Raw genomic sequence first — 23,339 nt, 5'->3', positions numbered from 1 at the left:
GGTTACGGACAACAGCAAACACCAAATATGAAAACGAGCAATGGATATGTCGTCGTAGTGAATAATGGACGTTTGCATTATTTCAGGTGTTGTAATTGTTACTAGTTACTCTGTATCTCTGAATAAAACACATTTCGAGTAAAAATTATGTTACGCTTGATGTTAGGCAACCAAATATACAATCTAAGGTATTCTCAATATGTACAAGTATTATTTTAAAATATATTTATCTTAAATTTTATTTATGAATAGTATTATTAATCCCCTACTATAATAATATTGTTCATGCCATGGTAAATTATTACTTACACTGGTCTACTGACTTTACAAACTGATAATTACTTAATATAGTGATATAGTTCTGATATAATTGAACAATACACCGCTTGTATGACTTGTTTGGGTTATGCCGATTCATTTTTATCAAGTTTCATTTGCATCAACACAACCGTTGACCACCTTCATTCAAAAACCAATTTGCAAGCGAGCCTTGAAATTGAGTGTGTATTAAAACGATCAATTTATTTAAAATCAGTAGTGCGCGTGAAATTGGCTGAGATTGTGGGAAAATGCTGTGTTTATCAAAAGAGAAAACTTTGAAGATAGCGACAGCGATACAAGAAGATGAAAAGCGGTTTCAGCATTATCTGAAACTTTTAGAGGAATGGATAAGTTGCCATGGTTTCATTCCACAGAATTATGATAAACGAATGTTGGCGATTTTTCTACGTGGATGTAAATATAATTTAGAGAAAACAAAAAATAAACTTGAGTTGTATTTTGTTTATAAAAAACGTTATCCTGAAGCGTTTGGATTTCACTATTTTAATGCACAAGAAAGGAAAGCATTGGATAATATGTAAGTTTTAAATTTTTGCAATTTTAATGTGTTAACGTTTATAAAAATGATTTTTAGTTATTTATTTGAATCTAAACATGTTACAACGGAAGGATATCGTGTTGGTTGTGCCGGATTTCGTTCTTCGGATACTTCAGGATGTGACATGAGTGTTCTAACAAAGTTATTATCAATGTTCGGTAAATATTTATTGAAAATATGAATTCCCCATGATATATTCAAGAATTAATTACTTTTAGCAACATATAAAGCAAATTTAGACGGTATCAACGCTGGTTTAACGATGGTATCAAACTTTAGCAACTTAACACCTGCAATTGCTGCTAGTATAATAAATACTACATTTAAACAATTGCTGGTGATGATTCAGACCGTTTATCCATTCCGGATCAAAGGAATTTACTTTATCTATGTGCCTTCATATGCAGTCCCAATTGCAAACATGGTTAAATTATTATTTAATGAAAAAATCAGAAATAAAGTAAAATTTTCAAAAGTTTTGATTTTTTCAGTAATTAATGTTTATTTTTAGATAAATATTGAAGCTGGTGATGATTATATGAAAAAATGTATACCAAGTAATTGTTTACCGAAAGAATACGGTGGTACAGATGGTACAATTGCAGAAAATGCCAAAAATTTCATGGAAAGTTTACAATCGACTGAAGCTTGGTTCCTGGAACATGCAAAAGTTCAAATTGTTGGCAATATTCCCAAGGAATTATACACCACAAACGGAATTGATGAAGATTTAGGCACACAGGGAAGTTTTAGAAAATTAGACATTGATTAGATATAGAATTATTTATAGTATTTAATTGTTAGATAATTAACTGGTTTGTGTTTTTATTTTCTTTTTATGTCTTATATTATTATAGTAATGGTGCAGATAAAAAAAATATAATTCTATCTCATTGCGAAATAAATGAGTACTTTATTCAGCCCAATTAAATATTGTTTATAATAACACAATTTATTTACATGTGGACAATTTCGCGTTCGTTTTTTGCTCAATTTAAAATAATCATCCAATTATTCGTATCTCCCTACACATTTATGTCGCTATTATGAGCATGCAAGTGACACAAACATATAAATTAAAGAGGAATATGATACATTTCTTTCGACCTTGATAACTATTTAAAGCATGACTTTTGTATTAGAATTTTTGCAATTCTAAAGAGTCACGATGATTCCATCGACGTTTTGTGAGTTAACTCCCGAACAAGCAAAGAAAATCAAGAGAAATCTTAATGAAGATGAAGATCGATTTATTTCACAAATTGAAACCTTAAAAATTTGGATGGATAGACATCCATTTATACCTAAGCAATATGGTATTAATTAATTAAATTAAGTTTAATTAATTTTTAATTTTTTGTTTGTTTGCTTGTGTTTATTTATAGAAGTGGAAATGCTAGAAATTTTTCTCCGAGCGTGTAAATATGACATGGAAGCAACAAAACAAAAACTAGAAAATTACTTTGTCAATAAAACAAAATGTCCGGAGAGTTTCAAAGTTTATAGTTTTGAAGAAATCGATTGGGAAACACTCAAGAACTTGTAAGTATAATTATTATTTAATATTTTAAAGTTTTGAAGTTAAATTGCACTTTTAGTTACTTTCTAGCCTCGAGAAAATTAACGCCTGAAGGTTATAAAGTTACTTTTGCTGGATTTCGTGAAGTGAATATTAATTCATGCAATATTGAGGTTATGTGTAAATTTATATGGATTTCCGGTATTAAAATAAACTATTTTGACTTTTAAGGATTTCTAATTTGATTTTTAGCTATTTATAAAGCAAATTTAAGCACTTTAGACGCTGGGAATGTTCTGGTTATAAACATGAATGTTTTCTCACCAACAATGGTTGTACAATTGATGACGCCATTTTTGAAACAAACGGTGAAATTACTCCAAACAACTTTTCCATTTCGGACCAAACAAATATTTATTATCAACGCCCCGGGATATGCAGAAAATTTTATCAATGTTTGCAAAATGTTCCTGAACGATAAAATTAAAAACAGAGTAAGTTTTTATTCAACTAGCGCCATCTATTATAAAATAGTAATGATTTGAATTTTAAGGTTATAATTGAAGCTGGTGATGATAAAATGAAAGCATCAATACCCAATTATTGTATTCCATCAGACTTTGGAGGAACAGGCGATGCTATATCTGATCGAATTCAAGAATGGTTTAGTTTACTTAAACATTACGAGCCGTGGTTCAAACAACATGAAAAAGTAATTCCCTTGATTGATAAAATACCAAAAGAATTGTTTGCTAGTTCTAGTATTGATGATGAAATGGGAACACAAGGATCTTTTCGACAACTATCAATAGATTAATCACAATTAATCACAATCACAAAATATTTAACACCAAATATAAAATTATTTTATTTAAATTTACAAATAGTTACAAATGTGATTGTGTTTTAATCAATTCTCTCAATTCTCTTCTTAAAATCTTCCCACTCACACTTTTGGGAATACTTTTAAGAAAACGCACACCACCTCTTAGAGATTTATACGCTGCAGCGTTATCTTTGACGAATTTAATAATCTCTTGTTCTGTAACACCTTCACTTCTTGGAACAACAAAGGCTAAAGGTACTTCACCGGCAACATCATCCGGTTTACCTATAACCGCAGCATCCAATATCTTTGGATGTGTTACCAACAACGCTTCTAATTCAGCAGGTGCAATCTGAAAGGCTTTATATTTGATCAACTCCTTCAATCGATCAACTATATAAATATATCCATCCTCATCGTAGTAACACATATCTCCTGAACGTAAAAATCCATCATCCGTAAATGTATTTTTAGTGGCTTCTGGGTTGCCTAAATAACCCTTCATCACTGTTTGTGCTTTGATACAAAACTCTCCAACTTGATGTGGGCCCATTAAAGCACCAGTATCCGGATCACGGACTATAATCTCAGTGCCTGGCATTGCAGTACCAACAGATCCATGTTTAGTGTCTAAATCTTTTGCATAAAACAATGTTGCAGCGAATGTTCCTTCGGTGAGACCATAACCTTGACGGATAATTGCATTCGGGAATATTTTGCGTATAGCTACTTCAGTTTCTGCACTCAAGGGGGCAGCACCGCATAGAATATTAACAACGGATGTGAGGTTATATTTTGAGGTTAAAGCTGATTTGGACAACATTATAAGCACTGGAGGTACAACTGGTAACATTGTTATTTTGTGCTTGTCTATAGCGGATAGAAATGAAGAGATTTCGAATTTGTGCATGAAATGCACACATTTTCCATGAAACAGATCTGATAGAATTATAGCAAATCCATAAGCGTGGAAAAATGGAAGAAATAATATTACAGAATCACCTGTTGTCGTTGATAAACGTGGATCCCTAAAATAATAAATTTAAACATAAAATATAATAAAATTTAACTAAAACTTACTGTGCCTGATTAATTCGTGCGTTATAATTTTGATGCGTCAACATCACAGCTTTAAACAAACCGGAAGTCCCAGAAGAAAACAAAATCACAGCAGTTTGGTCATAAACATTGCAATGTTTCGGAATGAATCGCAATGGATCAATATTAATACTCTTTACAAGTTCATAAACATCGTCAAGGATGATAACTCTAATATAGTTTCTTATTCTGTGAAATTTTGCATAATTTGCTTTTGAGCAAAATATTAGTTTTGGTTTTGAAAGGTTTATAGCATGTTGAAGTTCTCCTAGAAATGTCAACACAACTAATTTTGTATCTGATATTCAAAATTTAAAATAATTACTTTCGCTGTATGCTGGATTTGCATTTGCAACGATAATACACGAATACATTGCAGCAATAACCGGCACGAAATATTCCATTACATTTTCACAACACATTAAAATCACATCGTTTTGTGTTAAACCTTGTCGACGCATCCATTCGCCAAGTTTACAGGTCATAACAAATAAATTACGAAATGATAACGTTTCATTGGAAACAACGTTAATCTAAAATTCGTTTATTTTGATTTTTTTGTGTTTTGAGATTAAATCATTTATTTTTTACCATTGCTGGTGATTCAGTGTGATAGTTCGCTTTTAATCTTTGATAAAGTTGAACTCCTAATGCTTCCTGAGATATCGCATGATGCAGCGGTAATCCAGTTATCACTTTTGCTTTTACGGTCGCCATTTTGCTTTTATTTTTGGTTTTGAATGTGTAAACACAGTTAGTGGTATTGATTGTATGTTTACAGGTTCACAATATTTTGATAACTGGCCTAGTTTAACATTTAGTCTGGTTTAAATGTGTTTGCGATTAATTACATCATAATCATAAAGTTCTGTCGTTGTACTATCGACCCACATAATCGTAAACATTTTGAACTTCAACCGTAACCATAAACAAACTTTATGAAGTCGTGCAGTGATAAATTACTCTCATTTGAATATACGAGTTGCTATAAAAAGAAATTTGGTGGTTTTGCAATCAAATTTTTGATTTTGAGGTTATAACACTTTATAAAATAGGTATAGAAATACTATTATTTAATAAACAAATAAATCTATATAATATAATATCAAACAATATATTAAAAGCCAGGAACAAAGATTTTTAAACAAAAAAGTAAGGAAAAACTGCAAATCGAGCACTTTTAGAAACACTTAGGGAATTTTATTACAAATTAACATTGGAATAATCATAAAAAGCATAATCCGGTGCCAAATTCATTTTTATTTCTGATTAATCAAACACTATATATAGTTATAAATACATATTATCCTTTTGTAATCAATTCTCGCAATTCTTTCCTCAAAATCTTCCCACTTACACTTTTCGGTATAACATTAAGAAAACGAACACCACCTCTTATAGCTTTATACGAAGCCGCATTCTGACTAACAAAATCCATAATCTCCTGTTCTGTAACTTCACCTTTCGCTACAACAAACGCCAAAGGTACTTCTCCGGCAAATTCATCCGGTTTACCAATAACAGCAGCATCCAATATCTTCGGATGCGTCACCAACAACGCTTCTAATTCAGCAGGTGCGATTTGAAATGATTTATACTTGATCAACTCTTTCAATCGATCAACTATATAAAAATATAGATCATCATCATAGTAACACATATCTCCTGTACGTAAGAAGCCATCTTCTGTAAATGCATTTTGGTTGCATCCGATTGCCTAGATAACCCTTCATTACAATATCTGCTTTAAGACATAATTCTCCAACTTGATTTGGTCCCAATAATGCGCCTGTTTCTGGATCACGAATGATGACCTGTGATCCAGGGATCACTGTACCGCATGATCCATGTTTTTTGCCTAGATCTTTAACGTAAAACAAAGTTGCAGCGAATGTTGTTTCAGTGAGACCGTAACCTTGACGGATATTTGCGTTTTGAATACTTTTAATATCGCAGCTTCAGTTTCAGCGCTCAATGGTGCAGCTCCGCAGATGATAGTGTGCACTGAAGTGAGGTTATATTTTGAGGCTAATGGTGTTTTAGACAGTATTATGACTACAGGTGGCACCACTGGCAGCGTGGATATCTTATGCTTTTCAATAGCTGCTAATAATGAAGCAACTTCGAATTTATGCATGAAATGTAGACAGTTTCCTAGAAAATGATTAGCCATCACTTGTGCGAATCCATAAACATGGAAAAATGGCAGGAAGAGAATTACTGAACTGCCTGTAGTTGCAGATAAACGTGGATTTCTAAAAATAACATTTATTCATTTATTCAAAAAAATTATTGTTATTATTGTTTTAAAACTTACTCTGATTGATTAAACAATGCATTATAATTTCGATGCGTCAACATAACGGCTTTAAACAAACCGGAAGTTCCAGAAGAAAACAAAATCACCGCGGTTTGATCATAAACATTGCAACTTTTTGGAACAAACGTCAACGGATCAATGTTAATCGTCTCAATAAGTTTGTAGATATCTTCAATAACAATCACTTTGATATTATTTTTGATGTTTACAAATTTGTCATAATTTGCTTTCACACAAATGATAAGTTTAGGCTTTGCTAAATCAATTGCATGTTGAATTTCCCCTAAAAATCAAAATTGATTTATTTATCAAATATAATAAATAATTTCTTATTACTTTCTGTATAAATTGGATTTCCATTTGCAACCACAATGCAAGAATACATTGCGGCAATCACCGGAATAAAATATTCTAAAACATTTCCGCAACACATCAAGATAACATCGTTTTCTACTAAACCTTGTCTTCGCAACCATTCCGCAAATTTACAAGTCATGACAAACATGTCTCTGAATGATAGTGATTCATTTGTAACTACATTGATCTAAAATATTCAATTATTTTAATTAAATTTAAAGAGAAATTATTTATTTATTACCATGGCTGGTGAGTCGTTTCTTTTCAACAGGCGTTGATAAAATTGAACTCCCAGAGACTCTTCAGATATAGGATTATCTAATGGTAATCCTCTTACGATTTTTGATTTATCCGAAACTGGCACCATTTTTGATTTATTTTGAATTTGCTGTCTTGAAGTAAAGAGTTGAAAACACTGCTTCTAGTGTCTTTTATAACTGATTTTGTTTACAGACTTGTACTATAATATTAATAGCTATTCAAAAAAGTTGCTGCCATTATACTATAGACCAATATCAAAATATAATCATTTCTAAATTGGAAACATTCAAATTTTATTTGGTAGACGAAACAAGTTCATTAAGGTGGAGAGTAGAATTTATTTTATATTAATTATCACATAAAACGTTATTAGGAGTATTAAAATATGAAAAAAACTGCAAAATTACGTAAAATAAAAAATAGGCAACACAAATTGCGATTTCTCAGTTATGTTTATGTTACTAGGAAAGCTTACGGTCAAAAATGGTAATTTGTAACATATGTTCAAATAATTCACGGAGAATCAAAGCTTTACACAAAAATTGAATTTGTTGCGCGCGTAGATTGTGCAGCAGCAACCGGCAACCGAAGCAACAAGTTCGTAATGAAGTTATGACGCTGATAATGCCTTAACATCAAACCGCGATAAGTGCACGCTTGAGTTGTTCTTCCGCGTTGTCTTAATTAAATATAGAATAGGCGCGCGCGTTGGTCACGTTCTGCACTGCTGTAAATTTATCGCCGGCGCATTAATTCACTAAGCGGATAGTTGTGTCACAGATAAACGCATGCGAGGCGCTCAGCGCCGAGACGGATGGGCTTGATTAACAATTCTTCTGAATAATACAGCTATTTATTTAAAAACTAAGTAAGTCGTAAAATTGCATGCAAATTCCATTCTTACATTTGTAAGATGTTCGTATGTGAACGAACGCATTTATATCGTGCTGGGTAAGCATAATTGAAATTCTAATTATGTGTAAATCCTCGAGTGTACGCAGAAATTGAGGAGTGAAACGTTGTAATGGAAATTATTGTTATTCAAAATGCTAAAGATGCTATTTGTCACAATGCGAAATTATCGATTGTAATTTTAGATAATTAAATGTACAACGAGTATAAGTAAGCTAAAGAATTTGCAAGTTTATCTGATAAGTAGTATAGGCTTACAATGATTGATTTATTTAAATAATAAAACCAAAAGATGCGCCCAACGTGGGCTCGAACCCACGACCCTGAGATTAAGAGTCTCATGCTCTACCGACTGAGCTAGCCGGGCAGATATTAGAAGTGCGCTAAAACAAGGATAAGAAGTGCCATTAGTTAACATAACCACTAAAATTATTAATAACTTGCACTTTTAAATACCTATACATATTGTAAACACAAATTACACAATATTTATTTCCTATTCATTGAATATCAGTGATTATATGCTATGTTATTCCCAGAGTTAGTGAAAGACACGTCAACAGGTCCTGTGGCGCAACGGATAACGCGTCTGACTACGGATCAGAAGATTCCAGGTTCGAATCCTGGCAGGATCGCTTTTTTCTTCTTATTCATACCGAAAATTTTCTTAAAATATCTTAAAATCGGAAATCAAAACGTATTTTACACTTTCTAGGTATTGTAATAATTACTAGTTGCACGAAGTGCCAAATTCCACCAAGAAAGATGATTGATTATACGAATAACATTTATAACAATGTTCAACAAACGTGCAACTCGTTACCTAATGACTACAAGTAATACAAAACACTGCATATTCAACAACACCCAGCAATTAATATTCAATGAAATAGCAAGTTATTAGAGAGTAAATGTTAATGCACAAAAGATGAAGTTTCAATTAGCAATTATCGTTAATAATAATTGAAATTCAAATAAAAAATGTAAATATAGATAATACTAGTTAACCGGGCAAACGTTGTTTTGCCATATAAATTATTTCAAGTTTCTAGATAAATTTTAGAGTAGACAAAAAGTAACTTACTTATTATAAAAATAGGGTTGGTGATAAGAAACCAAAAATTTAGGGTTGTATGTATATTTTAATGCCACATTAAAAAATAAAACAAAAATTTCGACCAAAATTTAAAAAAATTAAGGGTGAACAACCCTTATCACTTAAAGATATGAAGTTACCGATTCTCAGACCTACTGAATACGCATATAAAAATTTTTCTTTTAGCGGGCTGAAAATGATTGAATTACTAAAATGGCTATAAAGAAATAGGGGTTGGTGATAAAAACTAAAAATTTAGGGTTGTATGTATTTTTAATTCCACATTATAAAAAAAATAAAACAAAAGAATTTGTCCAAAAATTTAAAAAGTTAAGGGTGAACAACCCTATCACTTATGGGTATGAAAAATAGATGTTAGCCGATTCTCAGACCTACTGAATACGCATATGAAATTTGGTAAAAATCGGTAAAGCCGTTTCGGAGGAGTATGGAAACAAACACTGTGACACGCAAATTTTATATATATAGATTACGTTGTGTGGTAGGTAAGTAGGTACAATATTCGTGATAACATCTGCGAGGTGAAGATCAAGGTAGCAAATGTGCATCATAAATAAATGTAATCTAATACTGGCCGCAACATTGCGAACGCTTCATAATTCATGCAAGCAGATGCGTTAATTCTAGTTAATTAAAGGATAAGCGCGTACTGTCCGAGCACGTGTCTAATTGTAGCAGTCAAACAACTCGGATGCTCATTTTTAATATGCGGCTAGATCAAATTCGCTCCCTGCGTGCGTTTTAATTCAGTTTTTGCCCGGTTTCAGTTTCTACGCTTTTCTATCATCGCGCGATTTACGAGAAACGCATTCCACACAAGTCGCGCGGCAACGGGATTAATTATCAGCAATAAACGCAAATTAATAGCCTATCGATTTGCGCTGCCGCAAACACTAATTCAATTAGTTTTTTTCCACCTCGGCAGCAACTCGCGGCGGTCGTTTATTCTCCCGCCGTCGTAATTTACTTAGCGATGCCGCAAAAATGTGCGTCGCACTGTGAGCATCTGCGCGTCTGTGTGTGTGTATGTTGGGTTGCCGTGTGTGTTTGTGCCCAACTTATAGCCTTCCCTATAAATTTCAAACATCAATATTAATACGCGATGGCGACCGCTCGCGCCGCAAACAAATGATTTGCGGCGTGATGCGCTGCGTTACAGCGTCCGCAATGAATTATGAAATTAATATCGGCGAGTCGAGTGTTTATGCCTTCCGTTTCTGTTCAATGATTTTAGCGGCCAGGGATTACAAGATTCTCTAAGTGATTACATTCGCAACGATTTCGATCTTCAAGTGAGATTTGTGTTGTTCAATTTGCTGTAAATTAATAAATTATTACGTAATAAATAAGAAACAAGTAAATTCTGTTACTCAACTGTGTTTCACTCTTGTTCAAGCCTCAAGAAATAACAACTTATAATAAAACCTGTCAAATCCGTCAATAAAATCTTCAATTTTAATGTAAAGACATGAAAAATGCAAATAGTGCATTGCAGTGCCATCTGGGGGAGAAATATGCAACTAAAACTATGATTGAATCTTAATGCAACTTTTAACGCAAATTTTACACCTTGAAAGTTATATTTATGTAACAAAAGTAGTCAATTAGTTTCTCTAAGGTTCAAAATACCTCCCTACCAAAATTTATCAAAATTGGTTGAATGGTTTCTCAGTAAAAGCGTCGCAAACATAAAAATTAAATTTGTATTTATAACATGGTGATAATATTGCGTTCTGCAACAATAAAACAAGTTTTTACTCATTTCACTTACAAGAACTCACTGTGAATATCACCGTAACAACATTATATCTCTTTACGTCTGTACACATTCACTGTGTGATTGTGACACTTTGATTACCTGATATGATACAACCTGCAAGACTTAGCGCGTCTACGTTCCGTCTAATGGCACTTGTACGACATCCTTATTGCCACCGCCCCGGGCTTTATATCCTTTATGCCTGGTTTCATTACACTACATTTACCCGCCACCATTTATCAACAATCGCCGGTGCGCGTTGCGCGTTAAAAGAACCTCGCGCGCTTAACGACGATGCCCGCCATTGACATTAAAGTCCAAGAAATAAGAACGATGATAAAACAACCGCAACGTCCGTTAGATCACCGGCGTTTATATAAGATTTCGGTGTGCGCAACGTAATCGTAAAGTTGAATTAATACTTAATTGATAATAATCTCTAAAAATGTCAGATTACTGGTTTTGAGTGAAAATTTAAGAACATAATTCGATAAGCAGTTTTTGCGTGTCATAAGTGTGCGATATGAAATCTTTCTGAAAAAAATACATGGCAGTTAATTATATCTGCTGGCGTGCACGTAGATACGCGTCCAAACCAAAAATAACCAATCGATAATAAAGAGCATGTTCCAGCAAGTTCGAAGACCCCTTTCGTGCTATTTCTAATTTTCACCAAACGACAAACGACAAGTTACAACGCGCTGCGAGTTATTTTGATCAAATCTCCGCCGGCTTACAAACGTATTAGGCTTTCTTGTAGAGATTTACACCTACGCGACGACCTACCCCTAAGTGTCTGACTTGAAACTGCCACCGCTCCCGCGCGCCAAGGGAGCAAACATGCGCCGTCGCTTTTTCGCGTCTCCGATGATTTTCCCTCATGGAAAATGGGTTAGTAGTAGCTTAGCGACGCTCCTGTAGCGAGGCGTCGCGGCGTCGCGTCGCTTTCGGCACACACGACCAACGATTCGTCGCCAATATTATCCTCAATCATCCAAACATCGATACATCACAGAAACAATTTGTGCTACGAAGAAAATTGCATTTTGGGCGTGAGTGCGAACAAGAATTGCCGATCATGTGTGGTGAATCGAAGCAGGGCGCATAATTCGATCACATGAGCACCTGTTTCGTAATACCATGTGAGACAAGAAGATACGTGGTGCGAATAATAAAAGTGAGCGAGTGTAGGTGAACGTTTTGTGTGAAAATTTGCGAGAAAAGCGATCAGATTGAAACATGTCTTTGGTACGCTGTTGCTTTGAGTCGGCCGACTTCTCGGAGGTGGTCGAGACGGTGATGCAGAAATGCACGGACGCTGGATGTAAGTGCACTCTCATTTTAAATCAGTCAGTTTTTTCAGTGAAGATATTTGCACATATTTCAAAATTTGCGCTATTTATTGATTACATGTGAATGTGTTGTTTAGTGCTAATCATTGCCATAGAGGCCGCCACCTTACGGTAGTGCATCTAGCGCGCACTGTGTTTGAAATCTTCAAATGAAGTACGCTAAACCGATGTCACGCACTACTCTATCACCGCTTGGGGCGCTGTCGTCGACTTCATATAATTTACACAAACGATTTTTGTGGCAGAAATACGTACTACACAGGTCCACTAAAACAGCTTGTCATTTCACTGAGTTAAAAATAACTTGAGTTTCCCTCACGTGTATTACATGCCTGATGATTTTATTTCTCTGTCTTTCTTACACGATAAAACATCTGACTCTGACACACGTCTGACACTGTAGTGTCATCGATGAAGTAATCATTATGATGGTGATCATGACTCTTGCCCTGTGTTCATTTATGTAGACTTATTTAGTGTATAAAGAAATCATGTGTATATAAAGAATCGCCATTCCATAAAAGGTGTACTTACACAGTTAGAATGTTTGGTAAGCTCAAAATTAACACAATACACTAAAGTAGATCAAATTTCAATTTGCATAAATAATTAGTTCAATTCAATGGAATCAAATGATTATTTTTTATGCAGGTTGTTGCGGTTGTTGCAATGCCTTACGGCCAAGGTATAAACGGCTCGTGGACAACATCTTCCCAGTCTTGCCTCAAGATGGGTTGGTTAAATCCAACATGGAAAAGCTTACATTTTATTCCTTAAGTTCTCCTGAGAAATTGGATAGAATTGGGGAGTATTTATATCAGAAAGCTGCAAGGGATATATACCGCAGACGTTATGGGTATGAATATCAAACAATTAGTGTTTTTAGAGCACTTTTTTTTATATTTTTGTTTATAGATTTGTTATTATTGCAATGGAGGCAATGGATTTACTGCTATTGTCATGCCATGCACCACAATTAAACTTATTTGTTGAGAGCTTCCTTAAAATGGTGCAGAAACTGTTGGAATCGACTGAGCCAGAGTTACAGATATTAGCTACACAATCAGTAAGTGTATAAAATTACACTCAATATTTGCAATAATTAATTTTTTGCTTTAGTTTGTAAAATTCGCAAACATAGAGGAAGACACGCCATCCTATCATCGTAGATATGACTTCTTTGTCAGTAAATTCTCCGCAATGTGCCACAATAATGACGCGGATTTGCCTACACGGGATAAAATCCGCACGGCGGGTATTAAAGGTTTGCAAGCCGTTGTACGAAAGACCGTTTCGGATGATTTAGTTGAGAATATTTGGGAGTCGGTGCATATGGATAAGATAGTTCCTAGTCTGCTGTACAATATGCAAAACTCGCGTTTCCACGTGGACGAAACCGGCGTGGAGTCGGCGCCTGATGATCAAGTGGATCCGCCGATGTTGGCGGAGACCTGCATGCGTGAATTGATAGGCAGGGCTTCATTTGGGCACATTAGAGCTGTATTACGACCAGTATTAAGGTAATTATTGCTATGTTGTTAAAAATAGCGCATATTCCAAGGTCATTTTCTTAATTAAATTGTAATAACTGTGTTTATTCTGTTTTTTTAGGCATTTCGACTTACACGATTTATGGGTTCCAAACGAATTTGCCATTCATACATTTAGAATCATTATATTTTCAATTCAAGCACAATATTCATACACCGTCGTAGAAATGATGATGTCGCACCTGGACGAGAACTCAAAAGAAAAGCCGAAAATTCGAACAAGCATCGGATGTCCTTTCCCGAAAATCATTTACCATTGCAGCTGGAAGCGTGGGCCCTTCTGTGCTTGAAATCATCAACTCATTACTCTCATGAGAAAGATTCAGTAAGACACGGGCACAAGTCAAAATAGAGAGAAACAATGCCAGATGCATTGATAAATGCTGGGAGAGTTTGCAAATCATCTTCCTGACTATCAAAGATTGAAATAATGATATTTCATTGTAAGGTAAAATTCATATCCACACTAGTGGATAGCCATACACTTACAGACAACATGTTGCAGAGTATCCTATTAGAAGGAGAGTTTATAGGGTTGGCGCAAGTATCAAACGATTCATTTAAGATACCACGCATTTCCCCATTTCCTTTCTGGGCCTCTAGTAGGAATGTCAGCTTTGCCTGATCCGGACATGCATTGTATTGAGTGCAGAAGATTTTGCACGCTCATCGACCGTCATCACAGCCTCGAGAACTCACAAGGCGACGTGGAGTGCAATTGTTTTTAATTAATTATCAATTATAATGAATTAATCCCTTGCCAGATTAATTTTATACTTAATTGCTATATAGGGTCAGCGTGGATTGGCGGATGGGTGGGTGAAACACGGTCAATCATCTACGACGCGTTGTATACTGGTTGCCAGATCAGTTCGAGGAATACCTTGAAGTAGTATTCAAAGCCAGTTTGCACGACTCTGTACTTTTGTGCGTGGGGCTAGCTAGCGAAGAAACTGTCATTGAACTATTACAATTGGTAGTCGGGTAAGTTACATCGGAGCTACTACGACAGGAAACATTGGTAATCTGGCCTTATTTTGGCATAGAATTCAAAGTCTGGCGTTAAGTAATCAAGAGCTTCAATGAAGCGCAACGGTACAACCTGCGTTGTTATGTACTGCTGGTATTGATTCCGAGCGTTGTGTGGCGATACCATATCTTGAATTACGCCAACAAGCTGGGTAGAAGCGCGGAAGAAAGAAGCACCACGTATATTCTACCTGGTTGCGCGGTATACATATTACTGGTGCTATGGTTGATAAATTTCCTCATTTATTAGTTAGTAAGGTATGAGTTATGTTTTTGTTTCAGGGGTGAATTATAGAGTATGGTTTTTACAGATGGCTGTGTAGATATATGCTTAGTTTTGAGTGGTCTAGACGTGACAGGGACTGCAATCGACATCGCCGTACGGCTCTGGCGGGCCAGGTGTTGCAGGTGCCCAACGACATAGTTGGGTGGAAACTGGCGCAAGGGGGAGTGTGGCTGAGATTGTTTCCAATACCGAAGTGAACAGCGCATCAAGTTCTCCAGGCTTACAAAGGGTACGAATTGTTTTGATCTATGTTTCGATTTAAATTCTTATAACATTCCTATCCCAGAAATACCGAAATACAATTCCGCTTTTCCTTGAACGTCACCGAAGTTGGGATGGTATTTTGCAATTCCTTCATTCATCTGAAAATTCCCAATTCTCCTTTTTAAATACCAAATCATTGAATTTTGACGCTCGTGTATCATTTAAAGTAAGTTTTAAGCATTATTTTGTTTATCCACTGTATTTTCTTTAATATTTATTAATCTATTTGTTTATATTTGAAATAGAAAATGCCGGAAGAAGAGTTGACCTTCGAAAGTATGAAACATGTCTTGAGCGAGCCGCCAGAAGTTCGAAAAGAAGCAGAAAATGAAAAGCGTGAACAGATCAGCAATACATTCAGAACGGCGACGTTTACTGAATTAACTAAGCGCACACAACCCAAGGTACAATCAAACTAATTTCACTAATATACTAGTATATACTAATGCTTGATGAATTATTACAGCATGATGTGCTCCACAACAAGTTAAACGAAATATTCAAGTCAATTTCCAGCTCAGAGGAAAACGGCCCAATCAAAACTGAAGATACTAAAACAGTACCGGTGTACGAGCAAACTTTCCCGAATTGTTTATTCATTAAAAATGTTGCAAGCCATTTCTAGATTATGTTTAGGTAGCATTTTGACTTACAATTACGAAGCGTTATTATTTTTGATACACGAAATATTTGGATAGCTTTTATCCGGTTAGCGTACAATCATACAAACATGATAGGTGATTGATTTGATATTTTTGTTTATGATTATGCACATTGCGCACTCTTATGAGTATTTATGTTTTTCTAATATTCATATTTAATTTTATTGACAAAAGAAATCCAGAAATGGGACAATTTATCATTATTACATCCACATGAAACAAAGTTTATGGTATGAGCCATGTTATTATTATAAATGACAACTGTACACGAACGCTAACATGTACTATACGATAGTGTTCGAACGCATTACCATCGAAGGTCATTTTCAGAATCATCGAAAGGGATTACTGCCAACATACATAATGCTGTTACATATATATAATAACATATTGTACAAATGATTGCTCAATCATTTGTATTCTCATTGCGTGTAAATGATACCCGTTCGAGATTCGACATTGATGTTGGTATATACTTTATGTAGAAAAGTCTATCCTTGTTAATACCTGTAAATTTTATCGTAAACATGAGCGACGAGCGTTCGGTGATAAAGGTGATTCAAATGATTCAAATAATTAAATGTAAATAACGGTTGACATGTACAAATCGGACATAAACGAGAAAATAATAACTAGATTTGTTTTTTTTCTGCTCATATTTACATGAATCCAAGTGACATTTGTAAACTTTTGTTTATTGCAGTAAATTGTCAGAACTCGTCACTTTAATCAATCATTTTTGAAAGATGGTGAGTGAAAATTACTATTTACTCAATAATTAATGAATAATTTAATAATTTCTTTAATAGGCGAATGAAATCGAAGAAACTTTGAAGCGTTTGCAGTCGCATGAAGGCGTAGAAGGAATAATCGTCATAAATAGCGAAGGTATCGCTATTAAGAGCACTATGGACAACACAGTCACCGTGCAGTATGCTGGATTGATCGGTTCATTAGCCGAAAAGTCCCGCAGCGTGGTACGCGACTTAGACCCAAGCAACGATCTTGTTTTCATACGTGTTCGATCAAGAAAACACGAAATCATGGTGGCACCCGATCGAGAGTACATATTAATGGTAATACAAAAGCCTGTTAATTAACGGAAGGCGTTTTACTGAAAGAAAACGTCCATTCGTTAATTAACAGGCCGCAATTCAAAAAATCGGATTTTTATATACTGTTTGATCTTAGATAAATGATTGTAATTGCACTTTATTGTATATAAACTGTATAAATAATTGTGTATATTTAATACGTTGAGATTTCTCGTAATTATCCACCGGAGTATTTTTCGTTTATATAGGCACATTAGTATCAGTACAATTTTCAGAAAACAGTTCAATAAAACTAACACCAAAAATTAATATTCGCAATAGCTATTTACAAATTCGAGTTGTAAATGTAAATTGTTTGTTCGAAAAAAAGTTGATCGACAATCCAAAAATATACTTCACAAGCCACTATCATGTCTATAAACACGATTTAAAACTCTTCTTCTAAATTATTTAAGTATATTAAGTACACAATTTTGTGCGTTCGCGTTGCTTCGACTTGTTCCAACGAAAAATAAATGACTAGTTAACGCACCTAATATTTAAACTATTAAAACACTAGCGAATAGATATTAATGTGATCTTAATTGGCTAATAAAAGTTAACTAACGTGAGATTTTATCAGAATCACAAGAAAAGTATCAGCGTATGGAGTAAATCAGTAATGTCATAAATAATTAGTCTATATAAAATCATACGTTGCTCAAAAATTGCTCTAGCAGAAAATAAATAAAGAGAAACTAATCAGAGCCAGTCACGCACTAAATAAAACCTACTCGCAAGTTATTTATGTGGTTAACGCGTGCTGTGCAGCACGTGTGAGCCGGCTGACGTAGCCAGTGCTCGGATGGAAGATCTTGTAATAAATAATCATGAAAAGTATGCCAACAAAAAACGAGATAAAGTTAATATAGACGATTGGGAGGTAGTAAAGCGTCTCCTTCACAGTGTCGTCCGCTTTGACGATCCACACGATCATGCAGATGATATTCTCCACGCATAATGTAAGATAAAAAAAGACGTACTTCCAAAATGTACGCCCGTCGCTAAGGCTCACATGCGTGAAGATGTACACAGTGCCGAAGATTGTATAAAAGAGGAAGTCGTAGATTCGGTTGTTGTTGCAGAAATTAAGGTCATGGGTGGAGTAGAGCAGCCAGATGACCATGAACATCCAGTGGATAAAAAGGGCAAGGACGGTGTATTCAGGATAGATGGAAGCAACAACACTTATGCACATTATACGCGAAACTGAAACGAATTTATATATTTTCATGCATTTTTTTTGTTGAATAATTTACTTACCTGTAACTAAAAAGTGCCACATGAATTGCATGATAGTACCAGCCCATGTAATGTTATTCTTATTTGTTAAAGACACTCTTAGTAATCTTTGGTAGGAAGCCATAGACCATGCCATACTCACAAAACTGCTGCCAATCGAAAGCAACTGATGTATAACTAAAAAATGTCGTGATTTATATGAAAATTTATGTGGTAGATAACAAGAAAACTTACAAGTAAAAGTATTACTAATACCCTGTCCATGAGTATGAAATATAATTGACAATTGTAAAATTTGTTGTGGAGCTGCCTCAAGAAAACACTCCAATACTCTGAGTAAAGCCACATCTGAGTCTTCCTGCACCATCAGCTTGTAGTACTTTCTCTGATCTTCAATATTTTTGTTCTTTTGTGCTTTTCTAGACTTGAGTGCATATTGTAAAGCATCAAAGTACCTCAATACTGGAGCCAGTTGAAAAACTAATATGAGTAAACAGCAGAATCCTGCAACGATAATCTATTAGTTAAACTTCTGTTTGCCTTCCCTTGGTCTAAGTAGTACCTAAAAATAATTTTTATAGCGGATATATCAAGGACATATTTTTTTAACTTACATTCGTATACTGAAAGCAGTATTGACTATTGCTGGTATGAGAATAAAACCTAAAGTTGTGCAGAAGTAAGGAATTTCATTGTTGTGATAGTATCTGTAGGCCAAGTTCAAGTCGAAGACCAGATCAACGAGATGACTAACGATTGAGATGACGAAACCAGCTATATCCAAATCAGTGACCCTGTCTCTGGATGGCAATCGATCCACCTGATCAATTGCTTCTGGTTCACACATCTTGCTCTGGTAGATGACAGTCATTTCATTGTCTGGTGTTTATTGCGGCGCTAATCTACGATTAACTAACTTAAAGTAAACTAAATATAGATGAGATCACATGTAGAATTCGAACTAAAACAATTCGCGATACTCATAATTGACAAATTGTGAGTAAAGCAACCAAGGCGATCAAGGCAGACCAAGGCGACGCAAAGCGACTTAAGTGACATAGACGTGAGAAGGTTATTCAAACGCAGTGTCAAAGCATGTATAACTGGTTGCCTATAGTTACTTCTTAAAATCAACAAATTTGAAATTTTAAACCAAACTTCAGAATTTTTAATCAACAAGTTCCATACAATAAAAGCAAATACAGTTTCAATTGTCTGCCACGTCAAATATTATTCTACTTGGACTTTCATGTCAAAAAGAGAAAGCGACAAATTCTGTTTTAAACAGATAATTTAAATGAATGGTGTGAATGCAGTGATAATGTAAATAAACTTGGTATGCATGTTACTGAATATGGTTGGTATTGTTGATAATAGAAATAAAGACGGAAAGTTTTAGATAATGTAAGCGAACGCAGATAACCGCCTGTCTAATCATGTTTACTGAAAGTTTGCGGAGCGTTTGAGGGCGCAAAAACTGCTACACAAATGTAAAAAATGATTGGCATTAGAAATAATTATAAATATGTGGATTAGAGTGTAAGTATTAAACAATTCTCTGCATATCACATAACAAGTCAAGTGCGCATGAAAAATAAACTCTAATCGTTATCAATACACTCAACATGAATTGGATGGCTACGAACAAAGCGTGTTGATGTGCGGTAATTTATTATCTGGCAATTACAATCAGTTGAAAAGCGACACTTCAGTGGTCAACATGTCCGCGTGGGTGCAATTGTTATATTGTGTTAGTTTAGTTTTAGGTTCAAGTTTAGCCGAGATTACAGCTAGAAATGAGCGCCCAATCATTGGAATTTTGGCGCAGGAATCCTATTCAATCAACAAGTTCTTTCCAAATGAAGATGTGCACAGTTTTATTGCTGCTTCTTACGTGAAATTCGTGGAAAGTTCCGGCGGGCGTGTTCTACCCATTATGTACGTCTGTATTAACAAATTAACAATCATTTAATAATAATACTAATAATAACTATGTAATTACTTTATAATTCAGCTAAATTTGTCCAATTTTTTAATCTAATTATCTATGATTATCTTTTTTAGGATTGGACATGATAAAGACTATTATTATAACATAATAAACAAAACAAACGGCTTGTTATTACCCGGTGGTGGAGTTTGGTTCAACGAAACAAAGGGTTATGCTGAAGCAGGGCAACACCTCTACGACGCAGCACTTGCCCTTAACAAAGCCGGTGATTTTTATCCGATTTGGGGTACATGCTTAGGAATGGAATTAATTCCATATGTTGCCTTGAACGGCGAAGAATTACGCGCACATTGCTACAGTAAAAAGATTTCCCTACCTCTCAACTTTAAACCAGATTACAAGTCAAGTCGCTTATTTTCTACTGCTCCGAAAGAAATAATCAACATTCTCAAAACTGAAAACGTTACAGTAAATAGCCATGGCTTTTGCTTTACAGAAGCAAATTTCACGAGATACAACTTAACAGATGAATGGAAAGTACTTTCTACTAATGTGGATCGTGATGGTTTAGAATTTATCAGTTCATATGAACATAAGAGCTTACCGTTTTACGGTGTTCAGTTTCATCCTGAGAAGAATCTGTTTGAGTTCGAAAGAGCACCGACTACATTACACACAAGCAACGCCATCAAAACGTCGAGTTATTTCGCGGATTTCTTTGTTGATGAATGCAGAAAAAACGGACATAACTTTGAAAAAGAATTGGCAAAAGATTTAATTTATAAATACGCACCGAGATATATTGGAATTTTAGGCAGTATCTATGAACAAGTTTACATATTTAGCAGTAAAGATTGATTAACTGATTGTATTATAACCTTAAACAAAATAAAACTTCTATCTTACAAGATATTTACTTTATAATTAGTTATTTATTGATAAAACAAAAAATAAGAATATTTTACTAGTCTGTATTATAAGGCTATTACTATAAATAACATTTTTGTTTGTTGATCATATCTTTATTCCCAACAAATGTTAAATACAAGGTTTAATCTCTGTTTGCGTTACGTTGTCCCTATATTCATAAGTCAAATAAGTGTTAATTTCACGTATTTATTTCTACATTAAAAAATTGTGTCATAAAAAACACTTTTCATAATTGCAAATTGCTTGTGATGTGAATTGACAAGTATTTACTGTCAATAACATTAAATAATATCGAATTAAGTGTTTAAAATATCTATATTTATTTGTGACATCGTTTGACGATTTGTAAAATGATGATTGAATACAAAATTGTGCAGTATTCCCCAGTTACTCTAATGTTGGATACATTGTAGTTGTGTTTTGATACACGAAATATAAATCAGCGGAAATAACACCACAACAGTAAATGCGACAATGTCACCTTTTGTGTTGCTCCATGCCTCACTTCTCTCGTGATTGCCCTGAAGTATTTCAGCAATCATACGTGTTTATATCACTTGAAATGATGATATCAATATACAATCGACGTCAATTGTAAAATTAACGAAACCATTTAATAATATAACGATTAAAATCATGGATAGAATAAAATGTGAAGGGTTTTAATTACTGGGGAAGATGTGGTTAAAGTTGTCAATAAGGATTGAATATAATTTACGATATCTGAAAGTTTTCAGGTTTAATAAACGTGAATATTTATTAGTTGAAGATGGAGATGTTAATGTTGATGAGTATTTTAATGCAAATGTGTTTCGCAGTCTTGTTAATGTTTTGTTAGTTATTACAAAACAATGATTGCTTGAGTTTTCACACATCAATACACACAGGAAATCTTATCTCAGAATTTAGTCAATCTTGCAGTTTGTAATGGTACAGATATTAATACAATTGAGTTGTACACAAATAAATTTCATAATTTATTGGGTCGTGAACTAAGAATTACATCATTTACTTATTTACCTTATGTTAATTTAGGTAAAAATTATAAATAAATAATAAAATAATAGCCAATTATCCCCTTTTTGTTGTAGATAAAGATAGTGGCGCAGAATGGTCGATGGTTAATTCATTTGTAGATAAATATAATTTTACAAAAAAACTTATTCCAACAAATGATAAATGGGGAACACTTTTTAATAATTTTAGTGGTACTGGGATGGTAGGATTGGTTGTGGGAGAAGAAGCAGATTTTGGAGTTGGTAATAAACACAAATTTTTGTAAATTTTTTATTGAGAATTTATTTACACGAGAATTTTGATTAAATTTTAGGTTGTTTTTATCAAATGTTACCACGCCGCGTTTTACTAGACTTTTCAACGGGGACAATGCGAAATGCTCTGACTTTTCTTGTGCCTAAACCTCAATTATCAGCGGGAATTGATGTGCCTTTGAAACCTTTTCAATTTGGTCCATGGTTCATGATGATTACAACGCTTTTCATTCTTGCTGCTTGTTATACAGTTGCAAATAAATTTTATAAACGGTAAATTTTTAAAATTTCAAATACTTTTCATTTAATTATTGTTAATTCTTGGTTTTAGATATAAAGGTCATTTTTTATTTGGACGATTTTTATTTGAAATCTATGGTGTTTTGCTATCGCAAAATATGAATTTACGAATTCGCTTTTTTGGAGTTTTGTGTTTTTACTATGCGATGTTAATGACAATTTTCTATAATAGTGTACTATCCAGCATCATGACAAAACCAATGTTAGTATTTATTTATAATTATATTTATTATAATAGATAATGCAATATTAATATTCCAGTTACGCCAAATATATTCAAACAGGACATGATTTAGCTGCCAGCGATGTGCAAATATTAGGATTGTCTAATTCCTACGTTAGTGTTCTTAATGAAGTCA

At 34.2% G+C, this 23,339-nt stretch overlaps 5 protein-coding genes, 1 long non-coding RNA gene, 2 other non-coding genes and 2 pseudogenes across 8 annotated transcripts; 5 read left to right on the top strand and 5 right to left on the bottom strand.

The window, feature by feature from the left end:
- The first annotated feature begins 440 nt into the window (after nucleotides 1-440).
- LOC135799799 (uncharacterized) lies at nucleotides 441-3,283 on the top strand. The gene is made up of 9 exons (XM_065313007.1): nucleotides 441-859; nucleotides 917-1,038; nucleotides 1,099-1,340; nucleotides 1,392-1,650; nucleotides 2,044-2,196; nucleotides 2,266-2,422; nucleotides 2,479-2,600; nucleotides 2,652-2,893; nucleotides 2,953-3,283. The coding sequence occupies exons 1-9, from the start codon at nucleotides 570-572 to the stop codon at nucleotides 3,214-3,216; spliced, it is 1,851 nt and encodes a 616-aa protein (XP_065169079.1). The 5' UTR covers nucleotides 441-569; the 3' UTR covers nucleotides 3,217-3,283.
- On the bottom strand, nucleotides 3,243-5,144 carry LOC135798238 (uncharacterized). Its single transcript, XM_065311012.1, has 4 exons — nucleotides 4,915-5,144; nucleotides 4,649-4,856; nucleotides 4,306-4,591; nucleotides 3,243-4,253 (listed from the first exon to the last, which is right to left on the bottom strand). The coding sequence occupies exons 1-4, from the start codon at nucleotides 5,038-5,040 to the stop codon at nucleotides 3,287-3,289; spliced, it is 1,587 nt and encodes a 528-aa protein (XP_065167084.1). The 5' UTR covers nucleotides 5,041-5,144; the 3' UTR covers nucleotides 3,243-3,286.
- Nucleotides 5,145-5,626: 482 nt separating this feature from the next.
- On the bottom strand, nucleotides 5,627-5,983 carry LOC135799798 (uncharacterized). Its single transcript, XM_065313005.1, has one exon. The coding sequence runs from the start codon at nucleotides 5,981-5,983 to the stop codon at nucleotides 5,627-5,629; it is 357 nt and encodes a 118-aa protein (XP_065169077.1).
- Nucleotides 5,984-6,163: 180 nt separating this feature from the next.
- Nucleotides 6,164-7,432, bottom strand: LOC135798240 (luciferin 4-monooxygenase-like). The gene is made up of 4 exons (XM_065311014.1): nucleotides 7,242-7,432; nucleotides 6,980-7,187; nucleotides 6,641-6,926; nucleotides 6,164-6,578 (listed from the first exon to the last, which is right to left on the bottom strand). The coding sequence occupies exons 1-4, from the start codon at nucleotides 7,365-7,367 to the stop codon at nucleotides 6,182-6,184; spliced, it is 1,017 nt and encodes a 338-aa protein (XP_065167086.1). The 5' UTR covers nucleotides 7,368-7,432; the 3' UTR covers nucleotides 6,164-6,181.
- A 1,036-nt stretch (nucleotides 7,433-8,468) lies between these two features.
- TRNAK-CUU (transfer RNA lysine (anticodon CUU)) lies at nucleotides 8,469-8,540 on the bottom strand. The gene has a single exon. It is a non-coding gene; the product is annotated as a tRNA-Lys (tRNA).
- A 195-nt stretch (nucleotides 8,541-8,735) lies between these two features.
- TRNAR-ACG (transfer RNA arginine (anticodon ACG)) lies at nucleotides 8,736-8,808 on the top strand. The gene has a single exon. It is a non-coding gene; the product is annotated as a tRNA-Arg (tRNA).
- Nucleotides 8,809-11,589: 2,781 nt separating this feature from the next.
- On the top strand, nucleotides 11,590-16,285 carry LOC135798598 (protein EFR3 homolog cmp44E-like; annotated as a pseudogene).
- A 1,103-nt stretch (nucleotides 16,286-17,388) lies between these two features.
- On the bottom strand, nucleotides 17,389-19,597 carry LOC135798599 (XK-related protein 6-like; annotated as a pseudogene).
- A 477-nt stretch (nucleotides 19,598-20,074) lies between these two features.
- On the top strand, nucleotides 20,075-21,367 carry LOC135798601 (gamma-glutamyl hydrolase-like). Its single transcript, XM_065311471.1, has 2 exons — nucleotides 20,075-20,466; nucleotides 20,593-21,367. The coding sequence occupies exons 1-2, from the start codon at nucleotides 20,186-20,188 to the stop codon at nucleotides 21,335-21,337; spliced, it is 1,026 nt and encodes a 341-aa protein (XP_065167543.1). The 5' UTR covers nucleotides 20,075-20,185; the 3' UTR covers nucleotides 21,338-21,367.
- A 1,189-nt stretch (nucleotides 21,368-22,556) lies between these two features.
- Nucleotides 22,557-23,071, top strand: LOC135799591 (uncharacterized). The gene is made up of 3 exons (XR_010550032.1): nucleotides 22,557-22,668; nucleotides 22,740-22,953; nucleotides 23,012-23,071. It is a non-coding gene; the product is annotated as an uncharacterized lncRNA (long non-coding RNA).
- Nucleotides 23,072-23,339: the final 268 nt, after the last annotated feature.

This window comes from Atheta coriaria, unplaced genomic scaffold, assembly GCF_025399875.1.
Source record: "Atheta coriaria isolate IRGN ID8LTWV9N9 unplaced genomic scaffold, Caltech_Dcor_3.1 hic_scaffold_9_pilon, whole genome shotgun sequence".
Lineage (NCBI taxonomy): Eukaryota > Metazoa > Arthropoda > Insecta > Coleoptera > Staphylinidae > Dalotia > Dalotia coriaria.
This window is presented reverse-complemented; position numbering and strand designations above follow the sequence as displayed.